This window comes from Aquila chrysaetos, chromosome 16, assembly GCF_900496995.4.
Source record: "Aquila chrysaetos chrysaetos chromosome 16, bAquChr1.4, whole genome shotgun sequence".
In the NCBI taxonomy this organism is placed as follows: Eukaryota; Metazoa; Chordata; class Aves; order Accipitriformes; family Accipitridae; genus Aquila; species Aquila chrysaetos.
This window is the reverse complement of record NC_044019.1, coordinates 681862-698581: the sequence shown is the minus strand read 5'-3', so window position 1 is coordinate 698581 and position 16720 is coordinate 681862. Positions and strand designations below refer to the sequence as shown.

The following is a 16720-nucleotide window of genomic DNA, read 5'->3' as shown; positions in this document are numbered from 1 at the left end:
ACCACCAAGCCAGCTGAGGCCCCCACCAGCCCTCGGATCCCCTGCCCTGTATGTGCTGGGAGCACAACCCGCCTTGCTTCCCTGGGCTTAACGCCCTTCCCTTGGCAAACGCCGATTTCATCAGCTGTGACGCCCGGAAGCCATACCAACGCCAAGAGGGTGACGTGATTTTTCTTTGCAATTAGAACTGCATATAAAGCACCATCCCGTGAAGACCTGCCAGCTGATGGCGAGCACTGGCAGCCACAGCCCTGTGGCTGTCTCCCAGGGCCCCCCCGCGGGCGGCTCTCCGCAGGTCGAGCAGTGCCCTCAGGTGGTCAGATGGACTCCCCGGGTTTGAGACCTGCTTCGCCGTAAAAACAGGGAGCACAAGCACATCTAAAATCCATCCAAGTACAACTCTTTATTTGGCCTTCTCTGAGAAGCTACAATTTCGTACCAAATGTTATTTAGCAACAGGCACCCCACCACTTTCCGGGAACGTTACAAAGGATCGGTGTCATGGCCAACAAGAGATGTTCCCAGAACTGTCAGCAGCTGCTGTGGCCACAGAGCGTGAATTTTTAAGACTGTGATTTAAACATGCCCTAGCAGAGATATCAGAAGAGCGTACTCTAACACACTTGAAAACTGCCTGTGTCAGACCTCAGGGTTCCGTACCTCCATAATTACATTTCCAAGCCAAATTTGCTCCTTCCTCTTCAATGTACAGGTGGATGAAAGCAAACACATTGCTCAGAGGCACAAGGTGCAAACTGTTTTCAAGCCCTGATTTGACATCTTTTATTCATTTGTAAGGACAGTATCTACGCATCCTCCTTACATGTACAGGTATCAGCCTGCGGGATTTTATGTTACGCTCACTTATTTGCAGTCCACCTCAAGTTAGTAAGTCTCAACATTTTTTTCAGTATACAAAACATCCACGACAGGCAAAAGAAAGGATAATTTCCACAGCTTGTTCAGCTCAGCCTCTTCTTCAGTCATCAAGTCCATTTCTACTTGAAAATGCAACAGTCCAAGCATTTCCTACTGAGGCCAAGTACCCAACTCATTCCGCTTCCAAAAAGCGCCAGTAAAGCTTCCTCAATTCATCATCCTCTTTGTGGTCACCTCAGAACATACCAGACTCTCACAGAAGCCGGTCGACACCAGTCTCTCCTGTTCTCCGTCAGGAGCCTGGTGAGCAGCACAGGTCTCGCTGGTTGTCCACAAACAGAGAGATCTTAAGAAGCGTATCTGAGTTGGAAGGGAAAAACCAACCCCATTAGCTTAATGCATTTTATCTGTATTCTGTACACACAAAGCCTTAACGCGTTTCTAAAAGCAATGAAGAAAAACGTAAGTAAAACTAACTTAGCAGACCAAGTGAAACGGATCACTAAGCCCCTTCTTACACTATGAGGAAGGGCGCCACTTCCAGCTGTGCCCAGGGTGTGATGGCGAGTATTTATGCCTGAAGTCATTCACCAGATCTCAAAGCAGGTCGCAAAGTTCAACCGCAAACTGGGCAAGGTCACCCGCTGCTACTGAGACCCACACAGCAAGCACCACCGGGCCCACATGCTGTCCCCAGGGCTGAGACATCAGCACGGAGCTCAGGGAAAGGCCCTTTGGGCCTGCTGTAAGCAGAACTACCTTGAACGACGTCTTCCTTGTAGCGCGCCAAAATCCTCTCCCAAGACTGCGGGAGGGCCTCCACGTCTGCCAGGCTGTCGCAGCGGATGCGGAGCAGCAGCAGCTTGCTCTCCAAGTACCTTCCTGCCCGCTAAGGACAACAAAGAGAAAAAGGCACCCGCCGGCGCTGCCCGCCCAACCCCAGCAGAAGGATACAGCTGCCGGTAGTGCCGCTCCACGTCCTGCAGCCCCTCCAGCGCGTCAGCCAGCGAGGGGCAGCGCGGCCCGCGCCGCAGGGCCGCCGCCAGGCCCAGCTCCGCCGCCCGCTCCTCGTACAGCCGCAGCACGGCGGCCACGCCGGCCCCCACGGCGTCCCGCACGGCCCGCAGCTCCGCCCTGCACGGCAAAGCGGGAGACGCTCAGCGGCGGCCCCCCGCCCGGCCCCGGCCCCGGCCCCGCCGCCGCCTCACCGCCGGCCGCCGAGCTGCTCCAGCAGCGCCTCGGCCGCGCCGCGCTGCTTCCGCCACAGCCGCTCCCGCAGGTCGCCGAAGGGGCCCAGCGGCGAGCCGCCCCACGCCAGCCGCTGCGCCGCCCGCATCTGCGCCGCCAGCCCGGCCAGCGAGACCAGCAGCGGCGCCCAGGCGGCCATCGCCGCCCGCCAGGCCGCGTCCTGCCGCGCCGCCGCCGCCGCCCACTCCCGCACCGCCGCCGCCATCGCCGCCATCGCCGCCGCCATGGCGACCCGCCGACTCGGAAGCGCTCCCCCGGCCCCTGCGTCATCGCGCCGCGCCCCGATTGGCCGCGCCGAGCCCTGATTGGCGGAGCGGCGGCGGCCGTTGGGTTTGAACGCGCGGCGGGCGGCGGCGCTCCCGGCCCCAGTCCCGACCCCCCGGTCCCGATCCCCGACCCCGGCCCCCCGCCATGGCTCCCGGGCGAAAGAAGGCTGGCGCGAGCGCGCGCGGCAGGAAGCTGGCGGCCTTCCTGAAGGACTTCGACCGCGAGGGTAGGCCGGGAGCGAGGCGGGGGCGGGCGGCGGGGAGCGGGCCCCGGGCCCCGGTCCCGGAGCCGTGGCTGAGCCGTGTGCGTCCCCGCAGTGAGGAGCCGGGTCGAGCAGCTGCGGACGAACGGGCAGCGCCTCGTCAAGGAGGCGGAGAACCTCTACAACATCGAGATCCTGCGGCTGCCGCTGGCGCTCCGCGAGATGAACTGGCTGGACTACCTCGGTACGGGGCGGCACCGGTACCGGCACCGGCACCGGGGGAGGGACTGGGCTGGCGGGCCACGATTTCCCTTCGAGGATAAAAAACAGCGGTGCTCAAGGAGCAGCCGGGGTCTCCTCTGACTGGGAGCCCCCCCCCCCCACTCGGAAGCTGCTCCCTTTGTCTGAGGCTGCTCGCCCGCTGCCCGGAAAACTGGTTTGTACTGGTTTCTTCCGTCCCGGCGGTGGCGTGTTGAAGCATGTCTGCGTGTACGGTATAGGCTGTCTCGGATACGTGCTGAGTTTTTTAAAAATATCTTCTTTTTAGCTAAAGGAGGAAGCAAAAAGGTGCTGGAAGAGGCAGCAACGGTAGGTATCTAGCACAAATGTTAAGTTTTCTGATGATGTTGCGCGCTACTGTAGGAAACGAAGGGTTCCTGTGTCTGTAGGAGCAGAGGTCGCATAAATTCTTTCACAAACACTGCAGTAAGAGATGCCTGTTGTATACGATGCAGGATTTGCGTGCTCGTGCTGCTCCTTCTCTGTCTTTCCTTACCCGCTTCATTTCACTCCCAGATCCCCAAGAGCACACGCGCTTTTCAGTAAATTAAAGTATTTCTAAATTGGTTGAGCAGCAGGGTGTAGGCGAAGTGTACTTGCAGCAGCCAAATAAGGCACGTTAGTCCCGAATGGCATGCAGACCTCGCATGTTGTTGTCGCCTCCAGAATAACGTGAAGTTCCCAGTCTGAGCACAACTGAAAGCATGGAGGTATTCTTGCTATAAAATAGTTAGGGATTTGCTCTACAACTTGGATTTCTCAGAACTACATGCTACTGATAATCCTAATGGTGCCGTGACTGTTTCTTAATTTTAGGCAGACTTGGAAATAACAGAAATAAACAAGTTAACAGCAGAAGTTATCCAGACTCCTTTAAAAATCATCAAGAAAGGTCAGTTTGTTTTAAGCATTGTGACGCGTTCAGTGAGATGAAAGCATGTCGTGGTTTACCTACTGTGAATAATAATTCAGTTCTTTCTTGCATCTCTCAAGATATTTAAAGACAGGAAAATAATCCTACTTTTATCCCTGCTGTCTGCAGTAGCTCTACTTAATTTTCTTAAAACACTCAAAATCATTCAAAATAGTGCTCTGTCAACCGTTTGGATTACATTGGAATTTGGATTTCAGAAGCAAATTGTTGGCAAAAATCCTTGTGGTTGGTTACTGTTTACCTCCGCTGCTAGCTAATAATGTAGCTATTATTTATTTTCAGCTTAGATAACACTTTCTCTTTCTAGTGGAAAAATCTAAACAAGATATTGAAGCTATTGAAGAAGAAGCAGAGCCTCCTTTGCTTCCTCTAGCAAAGAAAGCAAAACATGATAGCCAATGTCTTCCAGAGCTAGAAGCTGAAAATGTTAATCCAAGAACTGGAAAGGTAAATAGTTACTCTTTGTGATGACTTTATTCCCAAGATATAAACTACTGACTGAGATGGTCCCTATGATAATATAGCTGTCCAGGATACTTCGAGGGGGACTTCAAAACAGGTATCATTTCCTGAAACTTCTAGCAATAGGAAACACAGAAGCTTGTAGGGTGTTTGTTTTGGGACTCTTGTGCCATAAAAAGGGAGCCTACTGAGCCAAATGTCTTGCATGGAAGGATTTGTTTGTTATGGACTCTGCTGTCACACGAGAGTGAAGTAACTGATTCGGTGAGTAATGTGTGCTTCAGGTGAAGGCATCCACTAAGAAAGTGCCAGTGTCCAGGAGCAGAAGAGCTCCTTCAGCAAGAGTGAAGCGCATGAGTAAAAGGTAAGAGGGGATATCTTTTTTTACTGGATTTCAGAAATGGAGAATAAGTGTATAGTGCTAATATAACTCTAAAATGGAATGGAGCACAGTTTAGTAGGCTGGTTGATGTAGTTGTGCCATGCTATAGCAAAAAAATCAGTGATCTGAAAGTGAATGAAAAATAGGCAACTTCCTCTCCTGTGAGGACCAGCTATCCCTAGCTTTGGGGTATACCTTTAGTTAGTAAGAACCTCTGGTTTTCTGTGGTGCTAACCTCGTACAAGCACTATCTTATCACAGACTTGAATATTTGTTAAAAATATTCTTATGAGCAGATGTTTATTTATTTCCCTTTAACAGATCAAGCAAAAACAACTTTATCACTCCAGCTACTGGTAGAGTTCTTGATGTCTGTGCTCGAGGAGGTACCTCTATGGTCACACCCAAATTTGATTCCAGGTTTGTATTCTGTTAAATTTCTCTGTTAATCTCTTATGTAGAGAAATGCCTTGCCATTTGCTTTATGTACGTGTCTGTCTTCTGTTTGCAACATAATCCTTAGTGGTCCTTTGAACCCGGAATGAAAGACTTTTAGTCAAAGTGCTTTGAGCAATTGCAGTGAGATTACTTACCTATAACTTTTTGTTTCAGAATTTTCAGGACACCGGGTTTGCGCACGCCCGCAGTAAATGAACGTGTTTACACCATCTCTGCCAATGGCAGCCCCCTTGCTGACAGCAATGATATCTTCATTACCGTCCCTGTTGGAGGAGGGGAGGTAAATCAGGAACTTTAATCTGTAGAATCTATGCTGAAGGGATAGCTTGTAAGTTCTTGGGGGCCTTACCAGCTTCAGGTCATCCACTCTTGTCTTTTTAGTTGTGCCACTGCAGTTTATCAGGGGATTAATCTAGCTTAAAAAGAACCTTGAAAGATTTTTAGTCAGAAGTGGCAGCTGGTCAAAGGAGAATGTAGAATGCTGTTTTGCCATGCATTTAAGTAACATTTAAAGTAGCTTCTGCTGGCAGTAATGTGTTAATGCACTGCAAGGAAGGTAAGAGATGAGCTTCTGGTCCAGCTGAATGTAGCTCTCTGCCTGTATGTGGTCTCCTAGTATGCTTGAATTCTATTTACTTTTATTTTTTAAGTTTGGGGTTTGGTTTTTTTTGCTGCTTCCAGCTACTACAGCTGACCAAACAGAAAACCTAAGATTTGGGTTTTTTTTCACAGAGCATTCGTTTGACAGCAAGTGATTTGACCAAGAAGAATCTTCTTCATCTGAATCCGGAGGCCCAAGGAAGTATGAAGAAGCTATCAGTAAGTCTATATATTTTTGTCAATCATGTCCTGAAGTTGTGAGGCAGCACTGTCACTGTCATTTAGTCCTTGGACTGTTCAGCTGTAATAGAAACTCCTTATTTCCCCCGCCCCACCCTTGTCTTGTATTTTGGCTCATGTCAGTGGTCAAGAAGAAGCAGGAGCTGAGAAGGGAAGGAAAGGGAGTAGCTTTACATCACATCTAGCTTAATACAAACTGTGGATAAACCATGTACTTCTTGAAGAAGAGCTATTGTCAATGTTTTGAAAAACTGAATCAAAACTGAAAGTGTCTTCCGCTTCAGGCAGATGTTGTAACTGGTTGTGGGATATAACAGTGTCTTGTAGAGTACTGATTAATTTCTCTTTCTTTCTAGGTTCGTCTCGCACAAGCTTGCAGTGGTGCAAAAACCCATAGATGAAACTCGGTGAATGTTGACATCCCTCTGTAAATACAGAATGTTACATTTAGAACTGCTACCTTTAATTCTTGTTCTGATTTGTGTCTTCCTTCCATTAATTTACCGAATGGAAGTTCAGAACTAATTTTTCTACCTATAATATGTAATGGGATTAGAATAGATTGCTTTTTTTTATTCAGGGAAAAAAATGCTTTATTTCCTATTTCCTTTAAGGTTGAGACCAAGATACAGTTATCTTGGGCTTGCAGACCAGCAAGCTGGGCAGAAAAGCTATTCTGGTGTCTTGCAGAAGACGTAAGCAGTGGACACAAGTGACTGGAGTTCGCATCTGTCTGGGCAAAGAAAGCAACAGATCAGATTTGTTGCGCTTCCTTCCAGGCACATCCTTTCTCTGCAAATGTGCTTAAAAGGTGATGACTATCTCAGTATGGTACCTGAGATACCTGAAGGCAAGTTACTGGTGCCTGGGACCAAATGGAAAGCTGCTTGTAGTTCATGATGCTGCCATGAATAGCAATCCTTTTGTTCTTATAGCAGCCATTGTACTTGTAACTGGCTTTAAGGTTTTTATAGTGAACTTATGCATTTTATTGTTTTCGAAATAAAAGATCACAGGTACTTTAACTTAACAGAATCAGTCATCTAGACTGCTGCGTAACTAGATTACTGAGAGTAACCTTAGAGCTACTGGAGTATCTCTAATGTGAGAGAACTTTGCTTTTCCTTCACCCCCTTCAAAATCTTTAGGAGAAGCAGTGCTCCTGGAACTGAGTATAGACAGGGAAGAAGAAAGCTAGGACTAGTCAAAACATTGTTCTTCCCTTTCTTCTCATCTAAATTGAGTTGATTCAGTGCATTTCTTTGACAAAGAGCCATATCCAATAAATACTGTTTGTACAGGATAAAATAACTTCCTTAGTCATTAATGTGTTGGGTTTTTCCCCCCCCATTGCTTATAGAAAATACAGCTAAATCTTGCTCCACTTCAAATTCATGAAAATTCAACTTTAAATGCAGCTTCCTGGGAAAGGGTTACTGTATGTATATTTAAAAATGTAAGCAGGAGTACTCATCTGGCTTGACACTTCCTTGAAAAATGAATTAGGGAAGAAGTCCTGTATTTGCTTTCCTACAACCGTCTTATTTTTCAGCAGCCTGGAAAAGCAGAGCTCTCTAGAAGCGCTAGGTCTCTGTGGGAAGATTACATAAAGTCTTAAAATGTAAAAGACTCCTCTCACTCAAAATCCAGGGTTTCATTTTTATTGTGAATCTTTGTTGCTGGTACAGGATGGGAGAGGACACTTCTCCTGTCTGTTGGACTAAGATACGGAATCCCTTAAAAGTGTGGTTAGCTTTGATTCCTGAAGCATTATTCTATATGGATCATACAAATCAAGTATGTAAAACTGCATCTGCAAGAGACAACCTGATAATCCTTCCTCTGTTTCAGCAGGGAACATTTTAATGAGAACTTTTTAATTGGCGTGTTAAGAGAGCATTCAGAGTAAAGATCTTTGCTTCTCTAACTTTGTCTAAGATTTTTTTTCTAAAAATAAGCCTGTTTCTTTGTTAGCTGGCGTACTGTCCTTTCCAAAGCTACCTTTTTGTCCTTGATTTAAGCCTCTTTGAAGGGGCTATAAACAAGGATGTTGAGACTTTGGGAATTTTTCTAGGTTTGGAAAAGTTCTACTTTTGGCAAAAGCCAAGTCTACAGCATGATTAAGAAGGAAGACTGGGAAAAGCTGCTATCAGAGGTAACTTATGCTTTGGTGTAAATCTTTGATGCAGCCTGTGGCATGGGAAAAACTTTGTAGAACAGCATTCATACATGAATTTCCTTTAAAAAGCAAGCATGTCACTGTAATGCGAACCTCAAGTATATGCCAGGTATTTGGAAATCACTATTTAAGAGGTTTTGGTAGCTTCTAAGTCCTAACTGCAGGTGGCAATATTGTAAACTACTAAGGTACAGGTACACTTGCCTTGCTGTCCTCATTGAATTGTGTTAACATATTAATTAAAAAAAAAAAACAACTAGTTAAGCTGTAAATAAAACTGTCACATACTTGCTTGGATACTGCTTTAAACATGTCTTTACTAGGAAAAAAATAAACTAAAATGCTTAGCTAGCCTAGGGAATTCTTCTGTTAATACTGTCTCCTTTCAAAAGCTATAGTTAACAATCTTTAAGGCGCTGCATTGACATGCTTGTTACACTATCAGCCATTTCGGTCTCCTGTTTAATGCTGAGGTTATAGTGTTGTTACTTAGTAAATCCAGGAATTAATGTTTTTGCTAGTACTATTCCTCTAGATTAACAAGTCTCGAGTGGTAAGGAGATGCAGATACGACCTGACTGCTTCCTCAGACTTCTCCAATGCAGATGTGAAAGCCTTGTGTCCCTGCAAGCCTGCCTACCTAGCTCTCCAACAGCAGAGGCATACCTTTGTTTCTAACTCTAGATTTATGTGCTATACATTCCTGATTCTTCTGGAGGATGAAAGGCCATATCTGCTATTATTGAGGCTAACACATTATTTATGCCTACAGCAAAAAATTGCTTGCAAAATAGCATTTAGCATCTGGAAGATTGAAAGAAGCAAAACCTGTAGAACTTGGGCAAGGTGGGGGGGTCATGAATGCATTTTGGTCCGTACCTGTTTGAGTTGGCTGTGTGCTGAATTTGCTCTGCAGAGTGTGGAGGCAGCATAGCTCAAGGTTCCTCTTTGCAGAGGTGGTACTGCTGAAGCATGGCATTCCCAGCACAATGCAACCAACAATGCTGTTAATATTCAAGCTTCCTTTTCCAATTGTCAGAGTGAGTTAATTGTATCTGACATGAATTAAAGCTATTTGGCAGCTAATAGCTAAACAGATTCATCACCATTTTGCATGCTGCCTGCACCACGTGCTACTCTAGAACATGGGTAAGCAGTATTTCATTTTTCTGCAGTTTTATTGCTCATGTAAATTGTTGGCATCACTTCTGCCCCTTTTGCACACTACATGGCAGTTGCATTTTGTTTAACAAAGCTAGAACCTCCCTCTTCAGTTCAAGGATTATGAGGGCAACACAGGGAAGCTGGCTGACTTTTTTGTGAATTTGGGGGAGGTTTCGTTTGTGTATTATTTGTATGCAAGCCTGGCTGTAGTCTGAACTGCTCTTTAAACTGAGTGATGGGAAATAAAAAGCAATGCAGGAAAATAACTGTTCTGTCAGGTTGGAAGATGCTGCATCCATCACTGGCCAGAGCAGTTCAGACTACAGAAAGAGACTGACATTAGCTTGTGTCATCTGAGCTGCTGTGAGGTCTGAGCTGCTGTGGACATGGCTTCAGGGACTGTCCTCTGAACAGAGCCAGTCTTGAGGGGAAAGGCTAGAGAACATTGAGGTGCTGTCTCAGAATATTGCTTTTGCATATGTTCTTCCCAAGAACTGAACTGTGTGACCTCCAAGGGCCTGTGTTTTGCATTAATAGGTGAGGCTCTGCAGAAGCAATTAAGGCCCCCATGTTTTGCGGCTCCTTCCATGAGGAAAAAGTGGTTTTCCTGGTTGTCATTTCAGTCATGATGAATACTGCCCAGGGCTGAGAGCTGTGGCTTTCTTGTAGGAAGGGTGGTTTGGTGGTATTGGTTTACTCCAATGGCCATGGTTTGCTAAAAGATTGTTGAGCACTGACTTTTTAAGATCAAAACTCCTGACCTGAACCAGAGCTCTTCCAAAATAAGTTTCCCTTGGGACAGCGCAAGCTGCAGAAGGAGAGCTGCTGGTACTTTCAGGAGCACAGACCTGGCAGGCAGCAAGCAAGTAGCAGGGTGTGTCTGTGTTTCAGCAGGGTTTTTATAGTGCTGGATAGCTACAGTCTTGAAGGAAAAAAAGCATTCCTGCCTTCCCCTGGCTTGCTGGCATGGAGCTCAACCAGCCAACCCTCCAGACAGGAGTTCCCGCTCACACCAAGCGGGTGCAGCAGTACGCTGTGCGCTCGGAGGATGCTTGAGAGTCTCGGTGCTTGTGCTACAGCTTTGCTCTGGGTGTGAGAACTCCAAAGTTCAGCCCAAATTTATAATGGAAATGTGAAACTAATGATCTAGAGAAATAATGAGCAGAATAGGTACCCAGTGATGTACCTTCCCCAGGATGTGCTGACATTGAACTCCCACAAAGGGACTGTGTTAGATAATGATCCTAATAGGTGGCTCTTCCAGGCAATTTGATAGATGTGCACTATCAAGCATTGTCAGAAATAGCTCCATATACAAAGCAAGCGTTTATCATCATGGACACCTTGCAGGTGGTCACTGATTCAGTGACATTGTAAGAAATAAATAGATAACAATTCACTGCTTGCTGATAGAAGGGATGATAGTTTAGAACAAATTAGAGCTGTCTCTAGGCAATTTTTTCATGCACAAGTTTTTGATTTGAAGGTGCAGGACAGCACATGCAACTCCTCCAGCTGAGCTGTATAATTCCACCAGAAATCCACGTTTTCTGGGTCAGCTGAAGGCATAAGAAGGGGAAAATATTCCTTAGCATCACTGAAAGAGGCATGGAGGAGTTCATAAGTCATTTCTCTTCTTTAAATAAGTGATTGGGAAAACTGCAAATTCAAAGGTGAAATGTATATCCGGAAACCCCTGCCATTTTGGTGAGTTTAGTTGAGCAGGCTGCATCTCCAAATTTTATGTTCAACGGCAGTGTCTGCAGCTAGCAGTAAAGATATTCTGCACACCAAAAATTCATCCATTTGTGGAATCTGAGTCATTTTGAAAGCACAAATAAGTCTCAGGGGTCAGGGAAATAACAAGAAAAGACATCTTTTGCTTAATCAATAGGACAAATTGTCCTAGTCAGTGTGTGCACAAACTGACTTTTCAATATGAGTTCCCACATCTCAGTGAATCAGAGAGGGCTGTCTGGAGACTAGTGAGAAGCTCCTAGTGTCAAGTCTGTGATGCATGATACTATTCCCTTCGATAAGGACTCAGCTTCCAGTGGCCTTTCTTGGTGAGGACGGGTGCTCTCTTCACTCCCATCCCAGCATGCGTTTGCATGCCACCTGATTGCAGCTGGGATGTTACACTGGCTCTGCTCTAACTTGAATCTTCCTTCCAGCAGTTCACAGCTGAGCATGTGCAGTTTTTAATGAGGTGAAAAGATAATCTCCATCAGGGAGATGAGTCTATGGATCCCAGGTCTGCTGCCAGCTGCATTCCTGCCTGGTCCACAAATTGCAAGATGTGGCAAGCTGGTTCCTCACCTTGCTCCTTACACTGCTTCTGCTGAAGGGGAATGGGCTGTTTGGAGCCGCAGTCAGCAACGCTGATGGCTGTTGGGAGATTGCAACACGGCAATGAGGAGGCCCAGCCGGTGGTGTTCCTTGGCACAGTGTCGGACTGCTGTCAAGCAAAAGTAAGTGGTCTCTGCACTGAAGAACTGCGAGTCTACCCATGGAAAGAGAAGTAATGGATGGCGCAGAGGTGAACACAGGGATTCAGATCTGCGGCTGCCTCCTGTGGGTCGTCAAACCTCTCCCTCTGTGATTGCTGATGGAATGGATGCTCTAAGAGCAGAGTTACAAGGCTTGAATTACCCTTCATCAGCTGGGGGCGCAGCCTGCCAATGCTGCTTAAGCTTCTTTAACTTTGCCTTTTTTTCCCTTCTTTCTTTGTGGGCTTTTTTTTGGTGGGGGTTTTTGGGGGGGGGGGGTGTTGTTTTTTGCTAACTGACAAAGATTTAACATTTAATTAACCTGACTGACATCATTTAGCAGTTGGGCACTCAATTAGGTATAATGTATTAATTAGAAGATGTGAGTGGTGGTGGGTTTTCCAGGCTGGTGTCTCGCCGCAGGGAAGCCGTGCTGCGCAGCGTTTAACGATGTCTGCGCTGCTTCGGACAGCCGGGCTCTCCCCATCACCATCTGCCGTAACACGATGTTCCCTGTGGGACCTTACAGCCCTTCAGCTGATCCCATATCGCGTGTCACTGCCTGTGGTGGGGGTTCCAGGAAACAAATCAAACACTGTTGTTTGCCATGGATTTAGCTGCGGCTTGTGTTCCTCTAATTGATTGAGCTGCAGGACTCCGGGTGAATCCTGGAGGTGTGCAGTGGGAGAAGAGCCTTGCTGCGATGCTTGCTTGTCTTCCCACATGCATGCGTGCTCAAGAGGCGGGACAGGCGGTCTGTTGGCAAGTACCCGATGACTTAGCAGGGAGGGGTACGCTCGTTGGCAATATTCACTCTTGGGGAAGTTGTATAAGGAGCCAGAGGGGCTGTAGCTTAGCTTCTGGGTAAGAAATTTGTTGATGATCAGATGAGTCCCGGGGAAGGTGCGCTGCTCTGTGGTGAGGTCCTTAGGAGAAGAGGTTGTCCCATGTGCGGTACCTGCTGTCCTCCAGTCCACCGCTGTTATTCCCGCATGGCTGTGAGCACGGCTGTAAGGAGGATGGCATTGGGTCACAGCCCATCCCTCCAGGTCCTGCCAGCAGCCGACTGGCAAAATGGGAAGGGTTTTGCCCTCCCTGTGGTAGCACCAGCCTTTGCTGCCTGGATCTGAGGGTCTGATGCCTCTGAGGACAGAGGGGGAAGCCGATTGCCCAAATAGCCCAGTCATCTGGAAAGGGAACTGTGAGTCTGGCTCCCCTCCAGCCACGGTGCCATCCCTGCAGGGTGAGAAAGCCGGGTGTGCCAAGCAGCCTCCAGCAAGGTGAGACCTTTCTTGAGGTGTACATCAAGTATTTCCTTCCGTGAGAGGTGCCCACGAGGCAGGCTGGGTCTTGGCTTTCACAGCCTGACAACTGAAAGTTGGAGCCTGTCAGGAGACCAAAATAAGTATATCCAATTTATTCATAGATGGTAGCTTTCTTAAAGGCAGGATTTCTTTCACAGCTGTGCTGCAAATCAGATCCATGTTGTCCAGTGAATCTCATTTACAGCAAGATAATATGAAAACTGATGTGACTGGACCTCGCTGTGGAATTGCAGGGTGCCACTGCTTGGCTGTCACATCGGAGCTGGGGAAAGCATAAATGTCCTCTTAAAATACAGCGGTGGGAAACGGAGCTTACAGGGTGTGGACTTAAGTGCAATTTCATCCTTAGCTCTGATGAGAGCGGGGAAGAAATTCTCTATTTATCTCAGAAAATTAGTGCCCATGAGCCACAGAGCTTTACACTTCTCTTGCCCAGAAGCATTATTACACTGAAAAATGGGATTAGACAGAATCGCTAATTTTAACATTGCACATGGAGACCAAAATCCCAGGCACCCTCCCTGTCTCTCCAGGGAAAGATTTATTGCCTGCTACAATGTAATTAATCTAATTTCCCTTAAGAAGGGTGAGACAGTTAATAGGAAAGTCACGTCGTCAAATTTGGTTGCCATCCCTAAGCCTGGCCATGCCGAGGAGCGCAGCCAGGGCAGCGCCTGTGCCCCTGGCACAGCCTCTCACCCCAATGTCAGGTCCTGCCCACGAGGAGCTGCCTGTCCCTCTGCAGGAACCAGCAAAACCCTCTCTGGAGCCAGAAGCCACACTGGGAGAGGGCAAAGGGAAGGGAGTGATTCCCTCTGCCCTGTGCCCAACACCCGCTCCCTTGGGAGGGTGCCATTGGCCTTCTCCTGTCCGGGGCTCCCAGCAAGGAACGCAGCCCTGGATGTGCTCACCCAGTCGCTACGGGTGCAGTGATGCTCATGCACGTCTGCGGAAGAGGGTACTTGGGGGAACAGGAGGGTGTGAGGTTTTTAAGGCATGAAAGCATGCAGGCCTTGCTCCCCAGCACCTCCGTTGCTGCCAAAGTGCTCCCTGAGAAAGCACCTTGACCTGCAGCCACGATTATTTTCATTAAGAGAAAATATGCTCTTGCAATCCAGTGTCTGTTGTCTTCTGTTCTGCGCAGCCCTGGAGCAACTGCCTGAGAGCAGCTTTCAAGGGAAAAATCAATAGTTACTAGTTATGGGTCAAGCTTCCTTATAAAGTACAAACCATGCTGATTTTGCACAGTTCAGGGCTACACTGAGCGGGGAAGCCAACATGTTTCATACACAATTTGAAATTAATTCATTTGCTCTGAGATAGTAGCTGGAAATGTTAATAAGGTCTCAGCTGCTGTTGCAACCCCCTCCCTGGGGAACAAGCTCAAGAGCCCTGAGTCATGCCAGGACCTGGCTACAGCCCCCAGATCGAGGGGATGGGGTGGGGGAAGTGACTGCTGATCCTTAGTGTCGAAGCACAAAGCCAGTGGAAAAGGACAATTTATCCTTCTCCTGCATCCCTCATAAAAATAGCACTGGGGGGTTGAGCACTAATTGCAGCCTCTCCCGGCCAACTTCACAGATTACAGGCAGCATCTGGCAGCTCAGCTCTAGGGCTGTGGCAGGCAGGGAGCTCCTGGGACAACCTTGTCAGTGGGCAGAGTCGCTGGGTTTAAGAGCCATCCCACCCCTAAGCACTGCTTGCCTGGGGAGGAGGGCAGGCAGGCAGGCAAACGCTGGTGGAAGGGCGAGAGGCAGAAGCACGTTGCAGAGCAGGCAGGGCAGAGACCGGCCGCTGGCTCGGTGGTTCCTGCAAGCAAGCAGGCAGGCAGCACAAGCTGGATGTCTGTCCTTTTGCTTGTCCCCACTTGCATCGCCAGAGCCCAACGCACCTCTTGTACCCACCATCCTGCCGTCGTCCTAGCCCATGCTCACCCTGACACCCGGCTTGCGCGGTGCTTAGCCAGGGCTGGTCCCCATGGTGGGGCCGGCTCCCAGCGAGTGGTGACAGCAGAGGCTGTCTGCCCATCTGTGCGTTTGCTGTTACGGCAATTAAAGCCAACTCGGGAGAGTCTTTGGTTTCCTTTAGGAAACGTCTGCTGCGCTCTTTTTCCAAACCTTCCCTTCTGCAAAGGGCCTCGGTTCACCTTCATGAAGAACACTAATTGCAGAGTAATTTGGTGTGATGAGCATCTGCAAATGATACCTTCTGTGAGCAGTAAGTGAATTTTTTTCCATTGCTGCAGCATGCATTAGCGAAGGGGGCGTTTCTCGCTCAGTTCAGCTGTACTGAGTGTGCAAATGAGGAGGGAAGAGCTGGCTTGGGTGACCCTGTTTGTGGCTCTCACCACTGTCGCGTGGCTTTGGCTCATCCACACAAACAGCAAAGGCTGGATCCAGATCACTGCCTGGGTTCATGTTTCCCAGGTGCCGGGGCTCTGAGCAGCCACACGATTTGCAGGAAGGGCTGTAATAAGCAAAGGTGGTTTTCTCTGGAGGAGCGAGGTGAGCGAAGCTCAGCAGCTGGAGCTGGACAGACCCCGAGCTCCTGCTCCCAGCACTGGGAGGGGTTTGGCTCCTCAATGCCTGGGAGGCATGGGAGCTCGATGTACCCCCCCATGGGCAGCAATTCATGCAGCAGGGAACAGTCAGACTTTAAATCCCAGCTAAACGAGCAATGGGCTGAGTTCATACCTCAGCAGCAGGGGTGGCAACTCCGGCTGTTCTCCCCATTCAGCTGCAGCGGTAGAAAGCCCTCCATCAAGAGGCTGAGTCAGCGCGGAGCCTCTGAGCAGAGCAACCCCTTCCTTGAACCACTTCTGGCTTTCCCTAAGGAAAAGCTGCTGCCAAATGGCCGAGTGCCAGGAGTCTGAGGGGAAAGCTCACGCTCCCCGCTCAGTGCCCGGCCAGCATCATCCCTTGAGCGCTCACTGCATATCTCCCTGCCGTGTGCAGGGCTGACAGCTTTCACTGAGCCCGACGGGCACCCTGCCCCTTGCAGGGGGACACCGGGGATGTGTGTGCCTGCCTGGCACTCCCGGGGAGAGGGCCTGGCCCCCCTGCCCTGGGACACCCAGGGAGAGGTGCCCCCCACACCGGCTGATGCACCTCTGAGGAGTGGGGGTCTGAACACAGTGCCCTGGGGGAAAGCCCTGCATCTGGTGCTGTCAGATGTTCCTGTGTGTTGTCTCACTATTTCCTGAAAAAAAGTTGTGAATTTTCTTCCTACTTATCCCCAAAATGGTCTGAGAGTCCAGAGCCAGGGTGGAGGGGGACAGTGAGTAATGGCAGCTTGCAGGTCAGTCTCCCTCCCTGCCCGCCGTGCGGCAGAGCCAGGGCTGCGGTGAGAGAGGGGCACGAGGAGGGCTCTGCTTCAGATGGAAAGCTGATTTCCCACTGAGGGTGACCTTGTGGCCTGGGAAGCTGGATCCTGATGGCACTTGATTGATGGGATCGGAGGAGTTGTTCTCCCTCAATGTCAGTCAGCCCGCCTCTGCTGACTGCAAATGAAGGTACAAGAAATTGGACAGTAATCAATGCCAGATGGAAAGTGCAATTGAAAATGCCTTCTGACCGGAGCGTGCGGCCTGGGAGGGAAGCTTGGCCAGGGCA

The 16720-nt window shown here is 48.9% G+C and overlaps 2 protein-coding genes across 3 annotated transcripts; one reads left to right on the top strand and one right to left on the bottom strand.

The window, feature by feature from the left end:
• Positions 1-384: 384 nt before the first annotated feature.
• C16H1orf109 (chromosome 16 C1orf109 homolog) lies at positions 385-2359 on the bottom strand. Of its 2 annotated transcripts, none has more exons than XM_030039943.2 (4): positions 2088-2359; positions 1834-2013; positions 1639-1761; positions 385-1239 (listed from the first exon to the last, which is right to left on the bottom strand). In XM_030039943.2, exons 1-4 carry the CDS (start codon positions 2351-2353, stop codon positions 1227-1229), a joined length of 582 nt encoding a protein of 193 aa, XP_029895803.1. In that variant the 5' UTR covers positions 2354-2359; the 3' UTR covers positions 385-1226. The 2 variants fall into 2 exon arrangements, with proteins under 2 accessions (XP_029895803.1, XP_029895802.1); XM_030039942.2 differs by having other exon boundaries at positions 1639-1757.
• A 108-nt stretch (positions 2360-2467) lies between these two features.
• On the top strand, positions 2468-7879 carry CDCA8 (cell division cycle associated 8). The gene is made up of 10 exons (XM_030039849.1): positions 2468-2620; positions 2712-2840; positions 3144-3184; positions 3692-3767; positions 4117-4256; positions 4556-4635; positions 4975-5073; positions 5266-5392; positions 5845-5931; positions 6309-7879. Exons 1-10 carry the CDS (start codon positions 2539-2541, stop codon positions 6351-6353), a joined length of 906 nt encoding a protein of 301 aa, XP_029895709.1. The 5' UTR covers positions 2468-2538; the 3' UTR covers positions 6354-7879.
• The last annotated feature ends 8841 nt before the right edge of the window (positions 7880-16720 follow it).